Raw genomic sequence first — 23,690 nt, 5'->3', positions numbered from 1 at the left:
GGTGGGGGAGAGGGGACAGAAAAACATTTGAAAAAAATGGCCATAACACTTCCACATTTGATGGAAACTGTTCATCCCCAAGTCCAGGATATTCGATGAATTCCAAGCAGAGGAGACATGAAGAAAACAGACCACGGCACATCATAATCACATCACTTAAAATCAGTGACAAAGAGAAAATCTTAAAAGCAGCCAGAAGGGAAAAGATGATCAAATATTGAGCAACAAAGATAAGCAGACGTCTCAGAATCAACACAAGCCAGAGGACACCGGAGCAACTAAACGGAGGAACGATTAACCCAGAATTCCCTACCCAGTGAAAATAGCTTTCAAAACCAAAGACGAAAATAAGGACTTCCTCAGGGACACAAATGCTGAGAGAATTTACACAGGCCGACCTGCACTGGAGTTGTCACCACCCCTGCACAGACGGAGGCTGAGGCCCCAGGGGCTGCACCTGCCCCCAGGGTGCAGCGAGGCTCAGGCTGCGCCTTGCTCACTGGGGTGTGCGGCGGAGACAGGGACAGCACCCCTCCTGCCCCCAGCCCCCTCCTCCAGCAGCAGGGCTGGGCAGACCTGGCTGCTGTGCCTCAGTTTCCCACACTGAGACATGGCCCCACTCCCCACCCCACCCTGGTGCTAGCAGGACCTGAAAGGTCTGGGGAGGAGGCCTCCTGGGAGCCCCAGCCCCCCGGGTAGACGGGGAGGGAGTCTGTGTTCGTGGTAACCATGCCGACCCAAGCCAGGACCAGCTTGCTGACGCTCGTACAGCTGTCCCTTTTCCGGGGGGGGGGGGCCGTCACCGTCCCAGAGCCACACAATCCGCTGGTGGCAGAGGCCTCCTGTTCCTGGGCTCCTCTCTCGGAGGGGGTTCTAGCTGTGACTCCACCCACCACCTCCCAGAGCCCGTCCTGGGTCCTGAAACTAAGCCCTGGCCATCAGCACTGCCCGGAGAGTCAGTGCCCGGGGCTCTGCCCCATCTTACGGGCGGCGAGGTCCGTGGCAAAGCACCTCCCTTCTCCTCAGTCACGGGGGAGTTAGATTGGAAGACCTGCAGTCCCACCCCTCTGACAGTCATCAGCTCTGGCACCTTCCCTCTGCACTAAGACAGAAGCCTCATTAAGGCCAATTAAAGGAGCCGCAGTGGGAAGGGGTCAAGAAGCACAAGCGGGTCCCACCCAGCCCAGTGGCGTTGGCCCTGCCCGGAGTCTCTGGCCTTCCCCAGATACACTGCAGCCTCCTCACCACAGCTCAGGAATGCTGCAGAGACCAGAGGCCGCAGAGCATGGGGTCAGCTGACCAGGGCTGTGCCCGGCGGATGAGACAAGAGAAGCCCCTCCCTCTTCCTGCCAGCCCCCAGGGGCCTCGGAGTCCTCCAAGCTCCCAGGCGCAGGATCCGGACCACCCCACAGTCTCAGAGGATGGCACAAGCCAAGGATTTTCAAACTGGAAAATCGCAGAATCACAAATTCGAAAATGTTTGAAAGCTCAGCTTCTCCAGGATCCAAGAGCAACAGACGCTGTGGGGTCATGGAGCATCGTAAACCCCCAGGGACTGGCCTGGAGAGGACTTGACCGAGGTCACAGAGCCAGCCCGGCAGGGCAGAGGCTGCTGGGTCATTGGAGCCCCACGTGCTCTCTGCTGCGTTCCCCCGAGCCCCTGCTTGAACCCCTCCAGGATGGGGGGGCTCACCACTTCTCCAGCCAGACTACTCCCAGGGAGAGGCTGTCAGGACGGGGCTATGGATGGGGGCAGAGGGAAGAGAACTGAACCCATGCCAGACACCACGCTTTTTTTCCATGTAAACCCCACCGCAACTTTGGGGCAGGTGTTGGCATCACGTGGCACTGAGGAGGAAAGGACGGAGGGTCAGAGAGGCGGAGTGGCTAACTTGGGCAACGGGGCTGGGGCTCAGGCCGGGGTCCTGTGATTCCAAAGACTGTCTTCCCACCACCGCCCCACGTGACATTTAATCCGGGAAGGGCGTGAGCCTGGGGACCACCGGGACCTCACGAAGAAGGCTGGTGCGGCCCACCAGCTGGGCCTGCCTGGACGTGGGGCGTGGTCCCAATAGGGCGCGCTCCTGCCCCCGCGCTGAGCATTCTCATGACTGTTACTGCCTTAATTAAGACAAGTGCCCAATCCCCGTTTTACAAATGAAGATCGTGAGGCCCGAGGTCACGCGGCAAGGGGCCGGGTGAGCCCGGGGCCTCTGAGAGGACGGCCCGCCTCTGCTGGTCCCGGGGGAGGAGCCTCGGCTGCGGGCGAGCCTGCCGGACCAAGGAGACCAGGAGCTCAGTCTAGACCCGCCGCCCAAGACTCTGGTGTGACCTTCAGCAGGCCCTGGCCCACTTTGAACCTCGGTATCATCGTCGGTGACACGAGTGTGACGACAGGCCCTGCCTCCCGGGGTCGTGGGAGGGGGGGCAGTGCCGGCCGGGCTGGGGCTACTGCCCGGGCGCCCCAGGAGCCTGGCGTGCACCCAGCCCAGAGGTGCCAGCCCTCCTTGCTGGCAGAGCCGCTCCTGACTCCCCAGACTCAATTAAGACGCAAACACCGCTGGTAGGAAGCCTTGGGAGAGGACGGGAGCCGACCCCTGGGATTATGTTATCAGACGGTTCGCCACCTGGCAGGTGGGGCCCCGGGCTGGGAAGTGCTCCCCAGACCCGCTGCATGAGGCTGGGCGGGTGCTGCCCCTCTGGGCTCCAGTGTGTCCCTGGGAACAGCCCACTGGGCCGCCCCTGGGGCCTCTCACGGCGTCGAGGCTGTGCTGGTACCGCCTGCTTGGGGACAGCAAGAGCCCCCCTCCTGGCCCCAGGGGACTTGGCTCCCCATCACCCTGTGCTCACCAGGCCTTGGTGTGGTCAGACTTGTGCCCCTGCCAGAGCCCAGAGTCTAGGAGCCTCGTGAAAATGCTTTTACTGCCCTGAGTCAAGCTGGGGGCCCGCAGCAAGGCTCCAGGGCTCCCAAGACGGGCAGGGCTCAGAAAGAACATCCAAGGCGCCGCTTCTCCAGAGAAACGGGGGCTCAGAGACCTCAGAGCTGGGCTCTGGGCCAGCTCCTCCAGTGATCGGCTCGGTGACAGGTTATTTGCCCTCTGTGAGCCCCTCTAAGCCTCAGTTTCCTCATCTGCACGGAAGGGACGGTACCTACACCATGGAGCTGGGAGGATCCAGGCAGATAAAGTGCCCGCTCAGCACCTGATGCACAGCTGGTATTTAATAAGTGCCTCATTAAGCTCTTTTATTCTCCTGGGGCCAAGCCGTGAGCCAGGACTGCAGTGCGGGAAGGCAGGGGCCTGACAGGAGAGACGTGGGGTCAGTCGGGCATTGTGGAACCTGCTTCCAGTCCCTTCCTGCTGTGTGGCCCTGGGCAAGAAACTTAGTGCCCCTGGCCTGGCAGGCACGAGATCCGGGTTCTGGTCCAGCCTTCACCACTCACTCTCCTTCGTGCTCCCCCAGTTTCCTCACGCGCACACGATCCACCCCCGCCCCTGGGGTCCCTGGTGAAGGGGTCCTGGGGGGGTTGCTTAGCATCTCCTGCATGAACAACTTGCTAGAGCATCTACCCCCTTTTCTGGCCGAGGCAGGCCCTCCCCAGTCCCAGCCCAACCCAGTCCAGCCTCACCCCTGTCTTGCAGAGGCTGCAGCAGCCTAGGCGTGATGCTACAGGCCCGGCCTCTGGTATGCAGTTGGAACCCCACGGCAGGTTTTTCCCTGGATAAATCACTGGCTCCCGGGGGCTGGGGGAGGGGCAAGCAGATGACCTTCCACCTCTGGGGCCTGCTCAGGGCCACCCAGCCGGTGGAGTTGGACCCTGGACCCACTGGTCTTTGTCCCAGAGGAGTCCAGAAGGACAGGGCAGCAGGGTGTCAGAGCTGAAGGGATCCTTAAGAGGCTTCAATGCCTATACCCATTTTACAGATGGGATGACTGGGGCTTGTGCCAGGTCACACAGCCGTGGAGGCAGAGCAGGGACCTGACCCCAGCACCCCTGGCTCCTGGCACTGTGGCCCATTAGTTCCATTCTAATCTCCTGGGAAATGGGGGGACTCAGCGTTAGCCTTGACGGGAACCCAGACGCTCCCGGCGGGACGGGCTGAATGTGTGTTGTGTCACTTCCCTGCCCCAGGGTCGGCCCGCTGTGCTGACGACAGGTCAGGCTGAGGAGGCAGTGGGCTGGGCCGCCCTGACTCAGCACCACCAGTCCCAGCCCAGGCGCCCTGGTGGGCAGGGGGCCAGCGTCTTGTCCAGGCAGCTGGACAGCGGGATCCCCATCCCAGGGGGTGCGAGGGGCCACTGTCCCTGCATTGGTACTGGGGGTGAGAGGAGGACGCGGGGGTGAGGGGGAAGGAGGTGATTCACGGGGAGAGATAAGGTAGGGAGAGCTCCCGGCAGACGGGCGGGCAGCCCAGGCAAAGCACCCTGTCAGCATCCGTCAGCGTCACAGCCCGGCCCCTGCGAGCCTGAGAAGCAGCAGAGCAGGGGAGATGGGAGGGTTGCAGGTGGCTTGGATGAGCTGCCCCTCCCTGCCCTGCCTCTTACTGCATCCTGCCAAGGCCAGGGCAGGACAGGCAGGGGACCTGTCTTAGAGTCTGAGGACAACACAGGTCTGGTCCCTTCCCCACCCCTCCACCCGAGAGCTAAGCAGGTGACCTGGGCAGGGGTTAACTAGTGCGGCCTCAGTTACTACATCTTAAAAATGGAACAGGTGACACTACACGAGATTATATAGTGCCTGGCACTCAATAAACAGCACCTACGGTCATCAGGGCAGCCCGCGCACACACACACCCCACACTGGCCGTGGGCCCCAGGATGAACATGGCAGGGAAGATGCAGGCTGGAAGGCAGGGGACTGGCTCCCCTCGGTGCTGTCAGATGTGAACAAATCCCCGTCCTCCGCCCTTGGTGTCCCCGTCTGAGAGGAGGCACTTGGCCTCTGAGGCCCCTCCTGTTGGGCCTGTGGCTCCCTGCTGTCTGAGCGTGGGCAGGGGTGGCATCAGTGAGCTCCGTCTAGGAGGAATGAAAGCAGGGGGCAGTGCCCACCTGTCCCACCTGTTGGGGGCTGCAGGACAGCACCAACTGGGACCACACAGACCGGGGTTCAGGCCTGGGACGGACTTCCTCCTGGCTGTCTCCTTACACAGGTGATGCCGATAATCCTGGGGGGCTCTCGTGGGGAGCATATTAGGTTACGGGGGGGCATGGGACTGCAGGGGGTGGCTGGGTCTCAGCTCCGGCCGTAGAGATGAGAGACGCAGGGAGGCGGCCCCGGTGCCCAGCCTGGCCCCAGGCTCCCCTCTCTGGCCCCATCACTGGGCCAGGCCGTCTGTCTTTCTGTCTGGGGGAGATTAGACTCTCCAGCGGTTCCCGTGCAGTCTGGGATGTGGGATCTGCCTCTGTCCTACTCCTGGTGGGGAGCAGGGCCATGGGGGCGCGGGGAGGAGCCCAAGCACAGCAGGTCAAGTCCCCACCCAGGGCCTCAATTTCCCCATTTTTAAAAAGGAAGAGGAGGCTGGGTAATGGGATCCCACCAGGCCCCCCCGGGGGACTGGGTCCCATGACCTCCAGCCAGGCGCCCACGTCAGCAGCACCCTCCTCCCCCACAGCAGTGTGTGGGTTATTCAGCCTGAAAACTGGGAAGGCCCCTCCCCCCCTTCCTCCACCTCTTCCTCACTCAGTCACCGGACTCCATCCTCACAGCTTTCATCCTCGCCACCTCCATTTTACAGAACAGAAACCCGAAGCCCCAGAGCTGCCTGGGACCAGGCCAAGAGCCAGGCCCCCCAACACAGGCTATCCGACCCGGCCAGCCCCCTCGGGGGACAGGGACTCCACCTTTCTGGAAACTTAAGCCATGGCCACCTTGTCAGCTCCTACCCACTTCTGTGCTCTGTGCCCAAGAGCTCCCCTGGTCCCTGTCTGTCCGCCAGGACGGTCCCCAAAGCCACCGTTCGGGTCTTGAGCGGACCCAGAAGAGTGAAAGGGTTAGATTCCTCTAGAAATACCTCGCCCCACAAGCCAAGGCCAGGACAGAACTGCTGAGCACTCACTGCTCTCTACTGAGCCCAGACCTGGCTTCAGAATCCTCCTCAACACAGCTCACGAGGCAGGCCTTATCAGTCATCTCAGAATGTGCCTTGAAACCATGGAAGCGTGAAGAAGCACCGGCTCACCAGCCGTGGCCTGGCTGTCTGCCAGTGGCGAGACCCCTTCTCAGAATGCGTGTCCGTGTGCCAGCCGAGTGGCTGCCCACGCCGGCACACTGCACAGCTCGGCAGGGGTCGCTCCAGGGGAGGTCCGGACGACGCCTGAGGCTCCTCCGGCCCAGGCAAACGACCCTCATCTGGACTCGCTCCGCTCCCACCCCGGGGACCACACCATTGCCATCCCTCACATCCCAGCCTGGAAAGGTTCTGCCATTGCAAAGCTCACCGAGAGGCTCAGGGAGGGTCACCCAGCGCGGCCAGGAAACAGGCACGCTTGAACTTGGATCTCCAAGCCAGCCTCAGACGGACTCAGACTACCTCTCAGTCTCCATGCCCACCTCCTGCCCCAGCCTCTCTCCGCCGCCCCACAAAAGCATCGCCAGAAAGCTCCCGGCATGTGGGCCTGTGGGCCTGGGAGCCTCCTGCTTCTCAGGTGTGAATAAGAGCCATCCCGAGGGGCAGTGAGAGAAAGCCGCGTGATCCTCCCCGCCCCACCCCATCGCAGCACCTTCTTCTGGGGAACCTGCTCGCCAGGTCTGGGGAAGTCAGCAACACCCCCCAACAATGCACAAAGGCCCTTTGAGACGGGGCAGCCGCTGTCACCTGCCACAGGACCCAGGGACCCTACCCCTCTGCAAAGAAACCACGGAGCCCCGTGAAGGCAGGAGGGGAGGCAGCCAAGAGACCAGGCTGGGCTCCGAGTGAGTGTGTTCGGCGCAGGAGAGGCCGGGGCGGGTCAGGCCCGCCGGGCCAGGCCGGGCCGCTTCCTCTCCGGGGACTCACGCGGGCTCACCTTCTGGGCCTGGCTGATCATCTTGCGCACCACCTCCTTGATGTGGGCCTGCCCGTCGATGGGGGGCTGCATGTAGACGCTGGCCCGGGTCACACCCCGGTAGGCGATGGTGTCCGGCCAGCCCAGGTCCAGCTGCGGGATGGAGCGGTCAGACTTCTGGGGCCAGTACTCCAGCGAGGGCAGCGGCTCGGCCTCGGTGCGGGCCCCCCCTTCCCCGCTGCCCTCCTCGCCGTCACCGACCCCGCCGTCCTCGGGCCCCCGGGGCTGGCCGCTGGCCCGGGGGTCCTCGGAGCCGGGGTCATACACCTCGATGGTCTCCACGATGCGCCTGAGCTCCAGCTCCGAGAGGAAGTCGCGGATGTTCTCCCGCTTCAGCACCTCATAGAAGGCGTCGGGGCCGCGGGCCACCAGGGCCTCCAGCGCCAGCCGCTGCTCCTCGCTGTAGAAGAACTCGGGTTTGGCCTCGCTGGAGCGCCAGTTGACGTGGCTGTCGTCCAAGCACTGCACCTGGGAGAAGGCCATGGCGGGCGCCTCTGCCGCGGGCTGGACGCACGCTCAGCAGGTCGGGAGTCCGGTCGCCGGGCTGGCGCAGCGCGTTCTGGAGCCTCCCGCCGCCGCCGCCGCCGCCGCCGCCGCCGCCGCAGATCCTCTGCCCCCGGGAGCCTGCGGGAGGGGCGGGCCGCAGGGTCGGGTCAGAGTGCAGGCGGGGCCGGGGAGGGGCGGCCGCGCGGAGGAGGGGCCGGCGGGGGGCGGGGGGTGTGGGCGGCACGCCTCGCGCCCCGGGTGCCGGTACCTGCAGGGGACGGGGGCCAGCATCCCAGAGGATTTCTGGAGCTGCCAGAGGTCCTGGGCGACCTCTGGGGGGAACTAGGCCAGGCAGGGGACTTCCCAGAAGGTTCCTAGAGGGGCAGGCTGGAGTCCGCTCTCCGACGACCTCTGGCCCTGCTCGGCGGCGCCCCGCATCCCGAGGGCTTCCGGGATGGGATGGGGTCTCGAAAGCCCCCGGCGCCGCGATTGGCAGCCCGAGGGGCCTGCGCGGAGGAGGCTCGGGGCAGCGCGCGGGCGGGCGGCCGGGCGGGTCGCCGGGGGGGCCCGGGGTCGGGGGCGCGGGTCAGGTCTCGCTTACCGGGCGGCGCGGGCGGAGCGGGTGCATAGGCGGCCTGTGACTCAGTGCCGCCTCGCCCACCCCGCTGCCGCCACCTGCGGTGACGTGAGACCGGGGGCGGAGCCGGAAACCGATTCACCCCTACCCGCGACGGACACAGACGTCGGGCGGTGTGTGTCTGTCTCCTCCGCTGCCACCAGCCCCTGGTAGCCGAATTCTGAACGGCTCAGGGACGGAAGTCCAAGAGCTCCTGGAACATTGCAGCCCAGAGAGGGGCAGTGTTCTTCCTGAGGACACACAGCAAGTGAACAGCCTTAGCACACCCCGCCCCCAGCCTGTTGGTAACCCTGGTCCCACCCGAACTGTGTGGTTTCCCAGGTGGGACGGAAGTCCATGCAGATGCTCAGCTGTCCAGTTGTGGAAGTAGGGTCGGGACCCGGCTGGGAGCCGCCAAGGCAGGGGTAGGGCAGGTCTGACCCGACCTCAGGAGCCTGCACAGAGCCTGGTGTGGATAGAGCAGGTACCCAGTTCTAGGTCCCAGCCCTGCTCCCTTCTGGGAGCCCCGCCCGCTCAGGACCAGTCCTGCATGATGAGCCCGGGGGCAGGGAGGGCCTCAGAGGGCGGCTGTGGGCTGGGGTCAGGCCCAGCCCTCTGCCCTGCGTCCTGGGGCTTGGGATCCCGGTTCTGGGGGCGTGTGGGGACCACATCTGAAAGCAGGCTGCCAGGGTCGGGACAGCAAAGCCCATGAAACCTGGCCTGACAACGGCCCGCATCCCGCTGCATGCCACAGGCAGTCAGCCAGGCACCTGGCCCAGCCCTGCCACCACCATCACCTCGCCCGCCCTGCATGGAGCTGCTTTGTGCTCAGCTGGGATTGGGGCCCCGAGGACACTGCTCTTGCTGCTGAGAGCCAGCTGTTGATGTCACTGGGCCTGGGCCCATGAACCCCCCTCCCCCAGGACCCTCACCACCATCCATCTGCCTGTCAGCGTCTTCCCTGGGTCTGCTGCCCCGAGCAGTGATGCGGTGTCCCAGCCCCAGCATGCCTGTGGCCCCCATCGCTGACCGCTCTAGTCCCGCACTCCACCCTGGCCCGGGGGCTTCACACTGTGTCTGAACATGGTGCCCCTTCAAGTGCCCCCAGCCCTTCCCAGGTACATGCACACACACCTGCATCCCCCCCGCCCCCGCCCCTGCACATGGTCAGAAGGGGGAGGAAGGTGGTCCCAGGGCCGAGCACTGCCCTGGGAGTCCTGAAGCCTGACTTACAGCCTCTGCCACTGGGGATCCAGACAAGACCTTCTCTGGCCTCAGCTTCTCCTTTTTTTCTTCCCCTGCACGGAGGCCCTGGGGCTCATGAAGGGAGTCCTGGCTCTCAGGGCTGAAGGGCCTCCAGCCCTCCAGCTACCTGCCCGTAATTATAGATTCACAGGAAGCTGTTAAAAAACAACAACAGAGAGCTTGCATGCACCCTTCACCCAGTTTCCCCCAATGGTGTCATCTTGCATAACCATAGTGCAGTAATACCACAGCCAGAAACCTCGTTCAGATTTCACCAGTTTACGTGTGCTCGTTTATGTGCGTGTGTGTAGATGTGTGCAACCTTATCACATGTGTACGTTTGTGTAACCACTATCACAATCAAGATCCAGAGCTGTCCCTCTGCAGCCAAACCCACACCTCCCTCCCTAACCCTGGCTGCCACCGATCTGTTCTCTGGTGATTCATCCAGAGGATCACCAGAGATTGTGATCTCTGTGATTGTGTGTGGCTGTGTTCCTTTCTGTTGCTGCCTGGTACTCCATGGTATTCTAGTCTCTGTTTCTATGAGTTTGGCATTTTTAGCTTCCACATATAAGGGATATCATACAGTATTTATCTTTCTCTGACTTATTTCACTTAGCATAACACCCTCGAGGTCCATCCACGTTGTTGCAAATGGCAGGATGTCTTTCCTTCTCATGGCTGAATAATATTTTCTTATATATATAAACGTCACAGTTTCTTTATCCGTTTATCATAAGTACTGAAGGACACTTAGATTGTTTCCATATCTTGGCTATAGTGAATAATGCTGAAGTGAACGAGAGTGCAGATGTCTCTTTGAGGTGGTGATTTCATTTCCTTAAAATATGTAACCTAGATGCGGGATTGCTGGATCATATGGTAGTTCTATTTATAATTTTTTAAGGAACCTCCATGCTGTTTCCATAGTAGCTGCACCCATTTACACTCCCACCAACAATGTACAAGTGTTCCCTTTTCTTCACATCCTGGCCAACTCTTGTTGTCTCTTATCTTTTTGATAATAGCCATTCTTGCAGGTGTGATGATTTCCCTGATGATTAGCGATGTTGTACAAGTATTTTTCATGTACCTGTTGGCCATTTGTACGTCTCCTTTGGAAAAATGTCTGTTCAGTTCCTCTGCCCATCTTTAAATCAGATTTCTGGGGTCTGTTTGTGGGTTTTTGTTTTTGCTATTGAGTTGTATGAGTTCTTTACATATTCTGGATATTAACCTTTTATCAGATACACAATTCGCAAATATTTTCTCCCATTCTGTATGTTGCCCTTTCGTTTTGTTGATTGTTTCGTTTGATGTGCAGAAGCTTTTTAGTTTGATGAGGTCCCACTTGTTTTTTACTTGTTTGTTTTTGGGGTTTTTTGTTTGTTTGTTTTTGGCTTTCTTTGCATTTGCTTTTAGTGTCAAATCCAAAAGAATCATTGCCAAGACTGATGTCAAGGAGCTACCACCTATGTTTTCTTCTAGGTGTTTCACAGTTCCTGGTCTTTTTTCAAATCTTTAAGCCATTTTGAGTTGATTTCTGCATGTGGTGTGAGATAGGGGTCCAGTTTCATTCTTTTGCCTGTGGCTGTCCAGTTTTCCCAACACCCATTTATTGCAGAGACTGTCCTTTCCCCATTGTATATTCTTGGCTCCTTTGTCGTAAATCAGTTGACCATATATGTGAGGGGTTTATTTCTGTTCTGTTCTATTGATCTGTGTGTCTGTTTTTGTGCCAATACCACACTATTTTGATTACTATAGCTTTGTGATTTGGTTTGAAATCAGGGAGTGTGATGCCTCCAGCTTTGTTTTTCTTTCTTAAAGTTCCAGATCTTTTATGGCTACTCAGGATCTTTTATGGCTCCATACAAATATTTTAGGATGGTTTTTGCTATCTCTGTGAAAAATATCATTGGTATTTTGATAGCGATTGCGCGGAATCTGTAGATCACTTTGGACGTTTTAACAATATTAATTCTGCTAATCCATGAGCATGGAATATCTTTCCATTTTTTTGTGTCTTTTTCAATTTCTTTCAGTTTCTTACGGTTTTCAGTGTACAGACCTTTCACCTCCTTGGGTTAAATTTTTTCCTAGGTATTTTATTCTTTTTTGTGCTACTGTAAATGGGATTGTTTTCTTAATTCCTTTTCTGATAGTTCATTGTTAGTGTATACTGGTTTTGTGTATGGATCTTGTTTCCTGCGACTTTACTGAATTTGTTTCTGCAGCTTTTCTTTTCATCCTTCCCACAGGTGTTTTATACAGAGCAAAAGCTTTAGTTGTTTTTTTAAAAAATATGTATTTATTTATTTATATTTTGGCTGTGCTGGGTCTTAGTTGCGGCACACGGGATCTTTTAGTTGAAGCATGCAGACTTCTCAGTTGCAGCGTGTGAACTCTTAGTTGCGGCACGCGTGGAGGATTTAGGTCCCCGACCAGGGATCGAACCCGGGCCCCCTGCATTGGGGGTGTGGAGTCTTACCCACTGGACCACCAGGGAAGTACCAAAGCTTTAGTTTTGATGAGCTCTATTTTATCAAATTCTCATTTAAGGGATTATGCTTTTGATGTTAAGCCTAAAAACTCTTCACCTTGCCCTAGGTTCTGAAGATATTCTCCTACTTTTTTCCTAGAAGTCTGATAGTTTTACATTTAAATCTGTGATCTATTTTGAGTTAATTTTTTTGTGTAAGGTATGAAATTTAGATTGAAGTTGATTTGTTGGCCTATGGATGTCCCCAGAAGGGTTTTACAGAGAAAGAAATAGCCCCAGAGAATAAATACCCAGGATCACATAGTAAGAGATTGGGAGAACTGGATTCAGAGCCAGGTCTGTGTTCGCCCTCCTGTGATATCAGCATCTGAACTGGCTCCCAGGGATAAGCCAGGCCTGCTTGGGAGTGGGGAGCACCTTGATTACCCCTCGGGGTGGTGTGTCCAATGACCAGCTTGGAAGAGGGTCATTTAGTCAGTCAACAAACACAGGCAGAACCTGCCACCCATTGGCTTGTGCTGTGCGCTGTTGGAATCCGGGCTCCTCCATGGGCCTCATGGTCACAGTCTATCGAGAGGCAGGAAGGACACAAGTCACAGAGTTATTGGTGCCATGGAGGGTGTTTCCTCAAAGCCTGTAGAGCCCAGACATCCACAACGAGCTGGGAGGAATCAGTATGAGCTCCCTGGGTTTGAGAAGGGTGTTCCAGGGAGAGGGAACAGCAGACACAGAGGCCCGGAGTCGAGGGTGAAATTTTGGCGGTGGTTGGGGTGGCCAAGGGGGCAGAGGCTGTAGTGCACAGTTAGGGTCCCACGATCCCTCCTGCAGGGGATGGAGGCCACAGGAGGCTGTGAGCAGGGAGGATAGTGGGCAGAGTCACGGTTTTAGGGGAGGTGGATTAGAGGGGGGAGGTGGTGCAGCTCCCCTGGTCCCCAAGCCCAGTGGCTGGACTTGGCATTGGCTGCAGGGAGGGAGGACGTGGGGGGCAAGGAGAGAGGCAGCCCTCAGGCTTCTGGCGTGGGCCCCAGCTGGATAGGGGTGCTGATGTCAAGGTGGAGCCCAGCGGGGAGCTCCCAGGCCCGTAGAATCCGGTACTCAGGCAAGGCCAGGCCCCTTGCCCAGTCCCCTGGTCCCCCTGGCCTGGGGCTGCTCACTCCTGAGTTGGCACAAATGGGAGACTTTGTTTAGGTGGCAGCACCTCTGCTGCTGTCACAAAGGAGAGGTGGTTCTTGCTTGCTGCTTAGGCAGGCAAGCCCGAGGTGCCCAAAGGCGGGGCCCCATCCTGGCAGCCTGGAATGGGCTGCAACAGGCTGAATAAACTCAGCCAGAATCTCCTGACTTGGGCTTTTTGAGCCATTATGTGGCCGTGACGCATCACCTGTCCCTCCCAGGAGGGCTGAGTCCTCCATGTGCCAGAGCGAGCCAGTCCAAGCCCAGAACCTGTCACGAGGGACCTGTCACCTGCCCCCACCTGAACCCCAGTGGCCCCAGAGTCCCGCCGTGGGACCCCAGGCTCTGTCCCGGGTCTGACTATGTGTCCTGGGCAAGCTATGCCCTTTCTGCTCCTGAATTCTCTCGTATGCATAGCTGTGGGTGGGAGGTGGTAGGGTAGGGCAGCTGGATCAAACAGTGCCTGAACTCCTCCATAGCTCTTTGTGGGGTCCTTTCTCCCTTTCCTCCTCTCCTTCTGTGCCTTTCCCCTTCTTCCCAACCATTCACTTGTTTACTCATTTATTTATTCACACATGTTCACAGAGCATCTCCTCTGGGCCCAGCCCTGGACAGGGTGATACCTGGGAGAGGAGATGATTCAAAGCCAGTGTCCGCCCTTGGGGAGCTCTCAGTCTGGTGGAGGACGTAAAATATGCAAACAAACTATTGTGATTCAACCCTGGGCTTTAGGAGCCCTTGGGAGGAAGCTATTCTGCCTTAGGGGGTGGGGACGAGCTGTGGAAGGCGTGGGAGAGCTAGCCCTTTGCAGCAGGCCATGAAGCGGGAGGTGAATAAGGGTAGGGACAGAGCAGCAGGAGGAGGAGGCCGCGTCTGCAAAGGCACAGAGGCGCCAGCATGCTGGGCGTGTGTGAAAAAATACAAGCAGGTCAGGGTGGCCAGCGCGCGGTGCTGGGATGACGGGACCTGGGACCAGTTGTCCAGGGCCTCGAATGTCATGGAAAGGACTTTCTTCCAGGAAGCCGTGGGCTCTGGGGGTGGAGGTGGGGAGGGGGTTCCTGAGAAGTAAGTGATGTGAGCAAAGCGGTGACTTTGGAAGGATGGAGAGGATGGAAGGGAGGCCGTGAGGAGCTGGTGCCCACCTTGTGGCAGGAGGGAGGACAGTGGGACACACTGAGCCGGAGGTGCCAGGGGTGGGGGCCTGGCGCTCAGGGACGCGGGTCATGGGGGAGGGGGTGATGCCGCTCCAGGCCCTCTGGCCCCGGGGAGGGGGCCTGAGACCCTCCACGGTGGGTTGGGCATCTAAGGTGGGGCGTTAGCCCAGGAGTGCCCGGTCCGCGCAGGGGCTCCAAGTCACGGGAACATCAATGCCCAGGCGTGGAAACGTTACCCCCCAAACAGGCCCCTGTGCCCGAGCGGCTGAGCGATGGCTGCTGTTTCTGAACTTTCCCCATAATCGCATCTCTGCGTTTGCTTGCTCTGCGCATTCCTCTGCGGGCCCTGCTGAGAATCCAGTGGGGCAGGGGTCAAAGGTGTTTAAAGAGTGTTTCCCAGAGGAACAAGAGCACGTGGGGTCGACCCTAGGTCTGCTACCTCCGCCCGCTCCGGGAGCCAGGCCCCCCGCCCTCAGGCCCTGAACAGGGTCCGGCTCCAGCGGCTGGCAGGGAGTCTGGGATTTCGGATTCGGGCCCGGTCTGGGCCACCCACTCATTCCTCGTTCACTCAGAGGGCGAGCAGTGGGTGCTGCCCCCGCCGCGGGGGAGGGTCTGCAGCAGAACCACCTCCAGGGGAGGTGAAGCGATGAAAACGAGTGATGAGGGGGGAGGGGTCGTGGGGGAGGGGGGCTATTTCAGATGGAGGCGATGACTTCTGAGCCGCCCCTGGGAAGGCCTGGGAGAGCAGCACACAGCGCAGAGGCTCGGGTGGGAGGAGGCTGGGGTGCGGGGAGAGGGGCCGGGAAGGAGACCGGCCCCAGGAGCTGGGAGTCTGGAGGGTCTTGTGCAGAGCTCTGGGCTCCCTTCTTGTTTGAGGGGCCAGCCCGGGTGGGGGGCCTCCACCTGCCTCTCTGGGGAGGAGGGCTGGGGGCAGGAGGTGGGCAGAGGGAGACCAGCGCCCAGAGGGGCTTGGACGGTGGACGGACTGCTCACCTGGGCGGGGCCGCCCTGCAGGGGAGCCGGCCTGGTGTGGGACAGGGAGCGGGGGTCATGGGATGGGCAGCAGGCAGGAGGAGAGGGTGTCAAGGGCCAGAGTAGTCTCTGAGGCCAGCCCCCGCCTCGTCACCCAGGCTGGGAAACTGAGGCCCAGGGCCGAGCAGCAGCTGGTGGCAGATGGTGACAGAGCAGGTGCGGCCCGGCTCCTGTCCTCAGCCCGGGGCTTGTCTACCCCAGGGAGGGCGGGCGGGGGACACTAGGCCTCCCTCTCGCGCAGATGACGTGGGCTGTGTGGTGCCGTCCGAGTGCCTGCGGGCCTGCGGGACCGAGATTGGCTGCTCCAACATCGCCTACCCCAAGCTGGTCATGGAGCTGATGCCCACAGGTGAGGCCCCAGCTGGGTCCGGGGAGGAGCCCTGGGGCGGTGGAGCCCGCTCTGGGTCCAGCGTGGCTCTGTGTGACACCCAGGTGGGATGAGCAGAGCATGAGGAAAGTAATACTAATAGAAAACACACAGGGCACCCGCCGTGCGCCAGGCACCGTGCCCGGGGCGTCACGTGGGGCTAACTCACGTCCTCTTCTCAGGAACCCTGGGTGCTGTGATCATCATTCCCACTTTAATTTTTTTTTTTTTTTTTTGTCACGCTGCACGGCATGCGGTGTCTTAGCTCCCCAACCAGGGATCAGACCCGTGCCTCCTGCAGTGGAAGCGTGGAGTTTTAACCACAGGACCAGCAGGGAAGTCCCTCATCATCCCCACTTTAGAGATGGGGACACTGAGACCCAGGGTGCCCTGGCCAAGGTCACGTGGCAAGTGAGCTGCAAAGCTGGGTTCTGAACTCGGGCGGTCTGCCCCCAGGGCTCATCCTCTTAGCCGGTGCTGGCCTGTCCCTCCAGAAAGGCTGCCACTGTCTCCTCTTGCAGGCCTGCTGGGTGTTAGGCCCTATCACAAACTGCTTCTTTTGTAAGGTTATGAGGCAGAGTTCCTAGCTGCGGTTTACAGGTGGGGAGACTGAGGCACAGAGAGAGGAAAGTGACTTGTCCCGGGTTTGTAGCTTGTGGCTGAGACACAAACCCGAGTCTCTCTGGCCCCAAACCCACTGCTGACTCTGCTGGGGACCCAGGAGCCCCAGGCCCACCTCGAGCCTGCCGACCCCTGAGACCCTGCGGGCCAGAGAACATGGGGCAGATTTTGGCCCTTTCTACTTTCCCTGCCAGTCTGATATGGGGTGGTGAGGTCCCAGTCACAGGAGGTGTGCAAGCCGAACACATGGCAAGGGGTGTGGTCCCACCTAAGCAGAAAGAAGATCCGGCTTTCCTCTGCAGCCTGGTTTCACCTCCGGATTCTCCGTGTCCCCCTCCCCCCCCACGCCCCCGTGGGCGCTTCCTGGCCCCACCTTGCTCCTCCCTCCCTCCCTCCGGACCCAACCTGGGCTCTGCCACTTGCTGGCTGAGATACTTGGGGCAAGTCCCTTCCCTGCTCTCGGTTTCAGTGTCCTCGCGTGTAAGTTGGGGATAATGGCACTTTCCCACCCCTCAGCATGGTTGCTGGGATTAAACGCAGCCGCACAGGGAAACTGACCGGCACAGGGCTTGGCCGCACTGTGGCTTCCCACCCCGGGGCCTCGCCTGCCCCTTCTGTTCTGGGGGCTGGCTGACACCCAGCCGTTGTTGGGCCATAACCCCTCTCCAGGCCTTGAGCTCCCTGTGTGAGAAATGGGAGGAGAATAAGCCCCAAGTTAATCCACCTCCCCGAGCAAGGGAAGGAGGTTGGAGAAATGTCTGGGGGAAAACCATGATTTAACTCACTTTCCTCTGGGCCCCATCTAAGTCAGCCTAAGTGAACAGAGAGGGCAATGGGATGCCTGGAAGTCACACAGCAGGTCAGACGCAGAACCAGGGCCAGGCAAGCAATGGCACCTGCTAGGCTGAGCCCTCAGGGGAGGTGGCTTATCCTGGGGTGGGGGAAGCGGGTGTGGAGGACAGACAGGGAATCTGCAGAGGTGGAGGAGGTGCTTAGACACTTGAAGAAAAAGCACAGGAAGCCTTGGAGACAGACTTGAACTGAAGCCCAGAGAGGGGAGGCGACCAGCCTGAAGCCACACATCACTGAGTCCTCTGCACACGCAGCCCCTCTCAAGCCCATGACCCCCAGCAGGCTTTGCACAGCAGGGCCTCACCCACCTCGATGGGGGCCCCTCATTCGTTTTCAGCCCATGAGCAGGGCGGCTTTTCTCTCCTCTTTGGGCAACCACATCTCCTCTCTCACAGAGCCAACAAGACAGGGTGGCCACGCACAGGAAGTAGCAGGAAACCCCAGGCCCTGGGCCCCTGGGCCTCTGGGCCCTGCCCAGGGCGGGGCCTCCAGGCTGAGGGTCCCGTCCAGGCTGTCCTCACTCCCCCACCCCATCCCTAAGTTCTGCCTCTGGCCTGCTGTGCATCCCTGGGCAACTCTCTTCCCCTCTCTGAGTTTCCACCTCCTCACCGTCAAATGAAGTCTGGGTGTGAAAGTGCTCTGTCAACGGGAAGCTCTGTAGAAGTAGATCCCCGTTGCCAGCAGCCCGCAGGCTCGGGCAGCAGACGCGGGAGCCCCGCTGTTGTCCCCAGCCTCCCATGTCAGGGTCTCTCTCCCACCACCTCCAACCCCCCCACCTCCTCCCTCCTGGGCCTCTACTTGCAGGGACTTGGAGGGGCCTCAGACGGTGGGGCCTGGGCAGGAGGGCTCCCGGGGGCGGGGGCGCGGCCCGGGCAGGGTCACAGCAGGCCCTGTCCCCCCAGGCCTGCGGGGGCTGATGATCGCTGTGATGATGGCCGCTCTCATGTCATCGCTGACCTCCATCTTCAACAGCAGCAGCACGCTGTTCACCATGGACATCTGGAAGTGGCTGCGGCCCGGCGCCGGGGAGCGGGAGCTGCTGCTGGTGGGACGGTATGGGGGAGGCACTGGGAGGAGGGCTTCCCCAGCCCCATCACCAGCCCATGAGGCCCCAGCAGAGCTGGGCTTTGAGGGATGAGTAGAAGTTTGCCAACTGGAGAAAGGACGACACCAGGAAGGAGAGGAGAGAAGAGACCAGAACATTCTACCCCTCCCACGTTCCACTTCGCTCTCCTGGCCACCCCTTCACGGCCACAACCCCCATCTTGGATGCATCTCTTACCCCAAGCGGACTCTCTGAGGGAATCTGCCAGGGAGAGTCCCCTTCCCTAACCACGCAGAGATCTGCCTTCCCCAGGTCTGAGCCCCTAGCTCCCCTGATGGTTCCTAGCTGCCCCAGAGAAGGCCAGAGCCAGCACTCAGGTGTGGCCACACTCACACCATAGCTGTCCCTCTGGCCCCTGTGCCCCTGGCCGCACTGACCTTCTGCCCACTTCCTCCAAGCCCCACTTGTCCCCTCCTTATTACCTTGATGACTTACCTGATCTTTCTAGACTCTGCTCAAGTGCCCCTCCTCCAGGCAGCCCTCCCTGATACCTCTGACCAAGGAATGAGCCCCCTCCCCTCAAAGCCTCCCACAGGAACTATAGCCTCACTCCCATAGCACATGTAGGCCTTGTCGGTCCCACTGGTGTCCCGATGCCCCTCCCCATGGGGGGAGGGGGGGGGCTGTGCCTGGCACAGCCCTCCATCCCCAAGCTTGGCCGAGTACCCAGGAGTCCTTTAGGGGTGAAACTCAGTGATGGATGAAGAGGAGTCGATGCCCTCTCAGGGGTCCCACCCTGCCTGTCTCCCTCCAAGCCATGCAGCCCCCACTGTGCCGGTCGAGGGGGACCCGGCGCTCTGGTGCTGGGCTTGGCCAGCAGTGGCCCCTCCAGCCGGGAGCCTGTGGCGCCCATCCTCAGGGTGGGGTCTCCTGGAGCTCCGGGCAGTCATCCCAGTGATGCAAAACAGCCGGACTCTGTCGGGACATGCCAGCTGGCAGGTGTGAGCTCTTGTGCAGCTCAGACCTCCTCCTCCAGAACAGGGAGCCTCTCCCTCCGCTCACAGGCGGCTTCTGTGTCAGCACCTGGACCACCTCTCCCAGCCCCTGTTTGACCGGCTCCTCCCTGAGCCCCTCCAGCTCCGGCTTCCCGGGAACTGGGACCCGGACGTCCTCCTGCCGCCCAGGGTGTGCCTCGGCGCCCCTAGCCTGGACACTGGTAGCCTCAGTCCCCCCTTGGTGGCTCCACGTCCCCTGCCTGCTACTTCCCAGCCTCCCGCTCCCACCTGAAGCCAGAGTCCTGAGCCGGTCTCCCCTCTATGCCAGCTCACCCCTCACATGGCACCCTTGACCCTCCTTCTCACCCATCCACCCAGGCAAGCCCGCCCCGGGCCCTGCCAGCCTGCCTGTGGGCACCTGGCTGTGTGATGTGGGCCGGGCTGCTCACCCTCTCTGGGCCCCAGTTATCTCAGCTGCCAGGTCGGTGGAGTGGAAAGGGCCCAGTGCTGGGTGTGCGGCCAGGGCTTAGCCCTACCATCCCTCCGTCTTGCAGCACCAGGACGTCCCCCAGCACCTCCAGCCTGCTTCCTGCCTAACAGCACTGTTCAAGCTGTGTTTCCAGCTGTGTGGGGTCTGGATTTTTTGGAGCCTCAGTCCAAGGAGAGATGGGACTCCCAGAGCGCAGGGCAGCAGAGGGCACCCTGAGCCCGGGATGAGGCCATCATGGGGATGCTGGGGACCCCCTCACCCAGGTCTCCTCAGGTTGGGGGGGCCAGAGGAGCTATCATAAGCCTGGGGGCGTGACCACCTCATGCCTGGGGCCCCGATCTTTGCCAGCCCCCAGCCCCACTCCCTGGTCCTCCCCTGCAGCCCCTTCTGTCCACCCTTCTCTGTTATTCAGTCCACTACTGCTGGCCCTCCCTGGGACCCTGCATCAAACTGGGCAACATAGGGGACCCAGAGAGGCCTCAGAGCCCCCCCAGCCCTTGAGGGGCTCCCCTGCAACCATGGCTGCAGCCCAGGGGCAATGGAGGGGGCCAGTCATCCTGACGGCAGAGTGGTGGTTGGGGGGCAGGGTGTCAGGAAGACTTCCTGGAGGAGGAGGGTCTTGAGCTGGGCCTTGGTGGACAAAGGGGTTTTGCTGGGGGAGGAGTTGCGAGAGGCATTCCAGGCAGAAGGAACAGCCTCTGGGTTTGGGGTCCCTCTGACAGCCTGCTGGTGGCTGAGTCATCAGACCAAACCCAAGAGGGCAGTCAGAGGGCCAGGGTCCCGCTCCAGGCCGGGCTGGAGGGGACCAGCCCTGCAAGAGGTGCTGGGTCTGGGGTTGGACACGGGGCCTGTTGGAGGAGGGCGGGGTGGAGCCTGCCTGTGCCTTTGAAGAGGGCAGCGCTGGCCGCCTGCCAGGCGGAGGGTTAATTAGCCTTAATCAAGGGGCCGCCTCCTTCCTCCACCCTCTCCCTCAGGCCTGGAAGGGAAGGACAGGAGGCAGGCGGGCCCGCCCCAGCTGCACACATGGCCTCTGTCACTCCTATTGTGCTGTCTGGGGTTCCAGGGGCTCTCACGCATCACCCACCTCTGGGGGTGGGGGGCGTCCAGCTGACCCAGGACACAGCCGAGGGAGGAGCATACGGACACCTCGCCCCAGCTCTGTCCCCTTAGCCAGGTTCCACACCCCTTCAAAGCTGCAGGGTCCCCTCCTCCTGGAAGCCTTCCTGGATGGATGCTTCCTCTGGGCTCCTTCAGCACAGCCCTGAGCGCAGGATAACAGGCTCATGTTTTCTTTGCTCCACTCTGGGTGCTGGGCAGGGACCAGGCCTGCTCGTCACCACGTCCGGGTCCCTAACCCAGCGCCCTGCTCTCCGGTGGGCTCCTCATGCATGCCTTGTGGAGGAACGAGTGAAGGGTGTCCCTGCTGCGGGGGAGGGGGGCACGCCCAGTGGGGGGCAGGCAGGAGCTGAGAGGAGGATTCCACGCAGGGTGGGGCAGGGAAGGGGCTTCACAGCTGAGACCGCTGGGCTCCAAACCTTGCACTCGGGCTGGAGGTCGTCCAGTAGTGGATGTGAGGCTACAGCCAAGGGCTGTAGGGGGTGGGGTGGGGGTGCCAGCCAGAGGCCACGGCTCCTTCAAAGGCCCACCAGGGTTAGAGGAACGCAGGGAGGTCAGTCTGGCCTGAATGTGAGGGCAGGGGGTCATTCGTGCCGTCAAGGATGTGTATTGAGCACCTGCTGTGTGCCGGGAGATGCAGCAGTGATCTAACAGCGTGAGGCTGCCGCCGCCGCGAGTGGGAGACGGACGGCAAGCACAGAGAGGGTGGGACGGTGCCTTCAAGGTGGGCAGGAGAAGCGGGGGGCGCGGGGGCCACTGTGAGACCCCAGGGATGAGCGGGAGAACACAGGCTGAGTCAGGGGCGGTTCCTGCCAGCGGCAGGGAGCCATGGAAGGGTCCGGAGAGGGCAAGATCGGCCCCGTCCCTGGAGGAGTGGACAGGGGCCAGGGAGGAGGCCGGAGCTGGAGCCGCAGGGGACAGATGGAGAGCAAGCCTCCGGGGCCAGGGGGAGGCGAGGGAGGGCTGAGGCGAGGCCTCGAGGGACGGCCCGCCTGCTGCCGCCCGCAGGCTGGTCATCGCGGTGCTGGTCGGCGTGAGTGTGGCCTGGATCCCGGTCCTGCAGGGCTCCAACGGTGGGCAGCTCTTCATCTACATGCAGTCGGTGACCAGCTCCCTGGCCCCCCCGGTGACCGCGGTCTTCGTCTTGGGCATCTTCTGGCGGCGGGCCAACGAGCAGGTGGGGATGCGGAGAGCTGGGGTGGGGCTGGGCGCACGTCTCCCCCCGCCGCCCGTGTGCCTGGGTGCAGGGGAGCCCTGGCCTTCCTCCCAAGGCCCCAGCTGCCCTGCCTTCTCCCCCCAGGGGGCCTTCTGGGGCCTGATGGCGGGGCTGGCGGTGGGTGCCACCAGGCTGGTGCTGGAGTTCCTGCACCCGGCCCCGCCCTGCGGCCGCCCCGAGCAGCGGCCTGCCATCCTCCGCAGCGTCCACTACCTGCACTTCGCCGTAGCTCTCTTCGTGCTCAGCGGGGCTGCGGTGGTGGCTGGGAGCCTGCTGACGCCACCCCCGCAGGGCGTCCAGGTGAGCCTGTCCTGACCCCTGACCCTCTCTGACTCAGGAATTTTCTAGCTCTTGACCCGTAACCCCATCTGGTCCTGGTTCCTGGCCCTTTTTGAACTTGGCTGCCCCCTTTCCATCATGGACCCCTGATCCCGTCTGGGCCCACCCCCGTCCCGCCACCCTCACCCTCACCCTTCCCTGCAGATCGAGAACCTTACCTGGTGGACCCTGGCTCAGGACCTGCCCTCGGGAGCCAAAACAGGTGTGTGTGTGACCCTAAGGCGCTCCCCCTCACTCCCACCCACGGTGGGGCTGGAGGCAAGGGCCCCGGCTGGGACCCTGTGGCCCTCATCTGTCCCCTCCTCCCGCCCCCTCCAGGTGACCACCGAGCATCCCAGAAACATGCCTTCTGGGCCCGCGTCTGTGGCTTCAACGCCATCCTCCTCATGTGCGTCAACATCTTCTTCTACGCCTACTTCGCCTGACACTGTCCCCAGACACCCCCCTTCCCCACCAAGGATACGGAGGCCCAGAGGAGGGTGCGCCCCTCGTGGCCACAGGGCAGGTTAGTGCCCAGGGGCTGGCTGAGCCAGCAAAGCAGGAGCTCTGAAAAATTAGGGAGGAAATGGGAGAAAAGAATGTGTGATACTTCAAAAATAGTAGTCGTAATTGGAAAGAAAATGAGATTTCTGATGAACATCCTTCTGCTCTTCTACTGTTTTTATTTTGAGTTCACGGGCCCAGGTCGTGAGCAGCGAATCTGCCAGAGCTCAGGGCTCCAAGGGTCTCGGGCCAGCGCTGGGCAGAGGGAGCCCCTCACCGCCCCCTCCCTTGGCTCCACCCCCATCCCACCTGCTCCCCTCTCCCTGCTCACCGCCCCTCCACCACCGGCCTGGCATTCAAAGCCCTTTCCGAGCCCCCTCAGTCCGCCTGCTCCCCAAGGGCCTCAGGCTGCCCTGCTTAGGACCGCGCTGACGGCACCTTCCCTGTGGACACCCTGCCTTTCCTCAAGCTGGGGCTCCACCGAGGCTGCCCGCCCCGTTCTGGATGCCGCTGGCCCTCAGAGCCCAGCTCTGGCCCCAACTCCCCACCTGGCCTGTAGTCCCCCACGCTTCCCGAGGCCCTGGTCTGGGCAGAACCTGGGCCTGAACGAGTAAGGGCAGGTGCAGCTATGTCTCCCAGGTGGCCACATCCAGGACTGGCCCCTCAGAGCTCGTCCGTCCCGCGGGGCCAGCGGAAGAGCAGCAGCCTCCGTTTCGTGCACCCTTGCCCGCCCTCCCTCAGGGCCTCCAGCCTCCCCCGAAGTGTCTGTGGTGGGCAGGGGCGTTGGATCCCAGGTGGAGCCCAGAGTCTCTGAGTCTGTCCAGCAAGTCCAGGCACAGGTGTGCGGGGCCCTGGCCACCTCCCCAGTAGCCAGCCTTTGGGGCTTTTGGATGGAGGGGAGGGCAGGCCCAGC

General features: G+C 61.1%; 2 protein-coding genes across 6 annotated transcripts in view; one reads left to right on the top strand and one right to left on the bottom strand.

Moving 5' to 3' along the window:
• Positions 1–14,871, bottom strand: part of FAM83G (family with sequence similarity 83 member G) — a 36,333-nt gene extending 21,462 nt beyond the window's left edge. The window contains exons 1-2 of one of the 4 annotated variants that reach the window (XM_082442420.1): positions 7,799–14,870; positions 7,006–7,668 (exon numbers count right to left, since the gene is read on the bottom strand). In XM_082442420.1, coding sequence (XP_082298546.1) covers positions 7,006–7,527 — 522 coding nt within the window. In that variant the 5' untranslated portion in view covers positions 7,528–7,668; positions 7,799–14,870. Of the gene's footprint in view, positions 1–7,005 lie in introns of all 4 variants that reach the window. The other 3 variants (XM_082442421.1, XM_082442423.1, XM_082442422.1) reach the window with 3 other exon arrangements.
• The window catches only part of SLC5A10 (solute carrier family 5 member 10), a 55,368-nt gene extending 32,433 nt beyond the window's left edge, over positions 1–22,935 (top strand). Inside the window, exons 10-15 of one of the 2 annotated variants that reach the window (XM_082442424.1) lie at positions 15,495–15,602; positions 17,996–18,146; positions 21,748–21,916; positions 22,040–22,255; positions 22,439–22,496; positions 22,613–22,935. In XM_082442424.1, the coding sequence (XP_082298550.1) occupies positions 15,495–15,602; positions 17,996–18,146; positions 21,748–21,916; positions 22,040–22,255; positions 22,439–22,496; positions 22,613–22,719 (809 nt within the window). In that variant the 3' untranslated portion in view covers positions 22,720–22,935. The remainder of the gene's footprint in view (positions 1–15,494; positions 15,603–17,995; positions 18,147–21,747; positions 21,917–22,039; positions 22,256–22,438; positions 22,497–22,612) is intronic. The other variant, XM_082442425.1, reaches the window with a different exon arrangement.
• The last annotated feature ends 755 nt before the right edge of the window (positions 22,936–23,690 follow it).

This window comes from Balaenoptera physalus (genome assembly GCF_965194825.1).
Source record: "Balaenoptera physalus genome assembly, chromosome: 20".
In the NCBI taxonomy this organism is placed as follows: domain Eukaryota; kingdom Metazoa; phylum Chordata; class Mammalia; order Artiodactyla; family Balaenopteridae; genus Balaenoptera; species Balaenoptera physalus.
The sequence above is the reverse complement of the archived record's forward strand: the minus strand, read 5'-3'. Positions and strand labels throughout refer to the sequence as shown.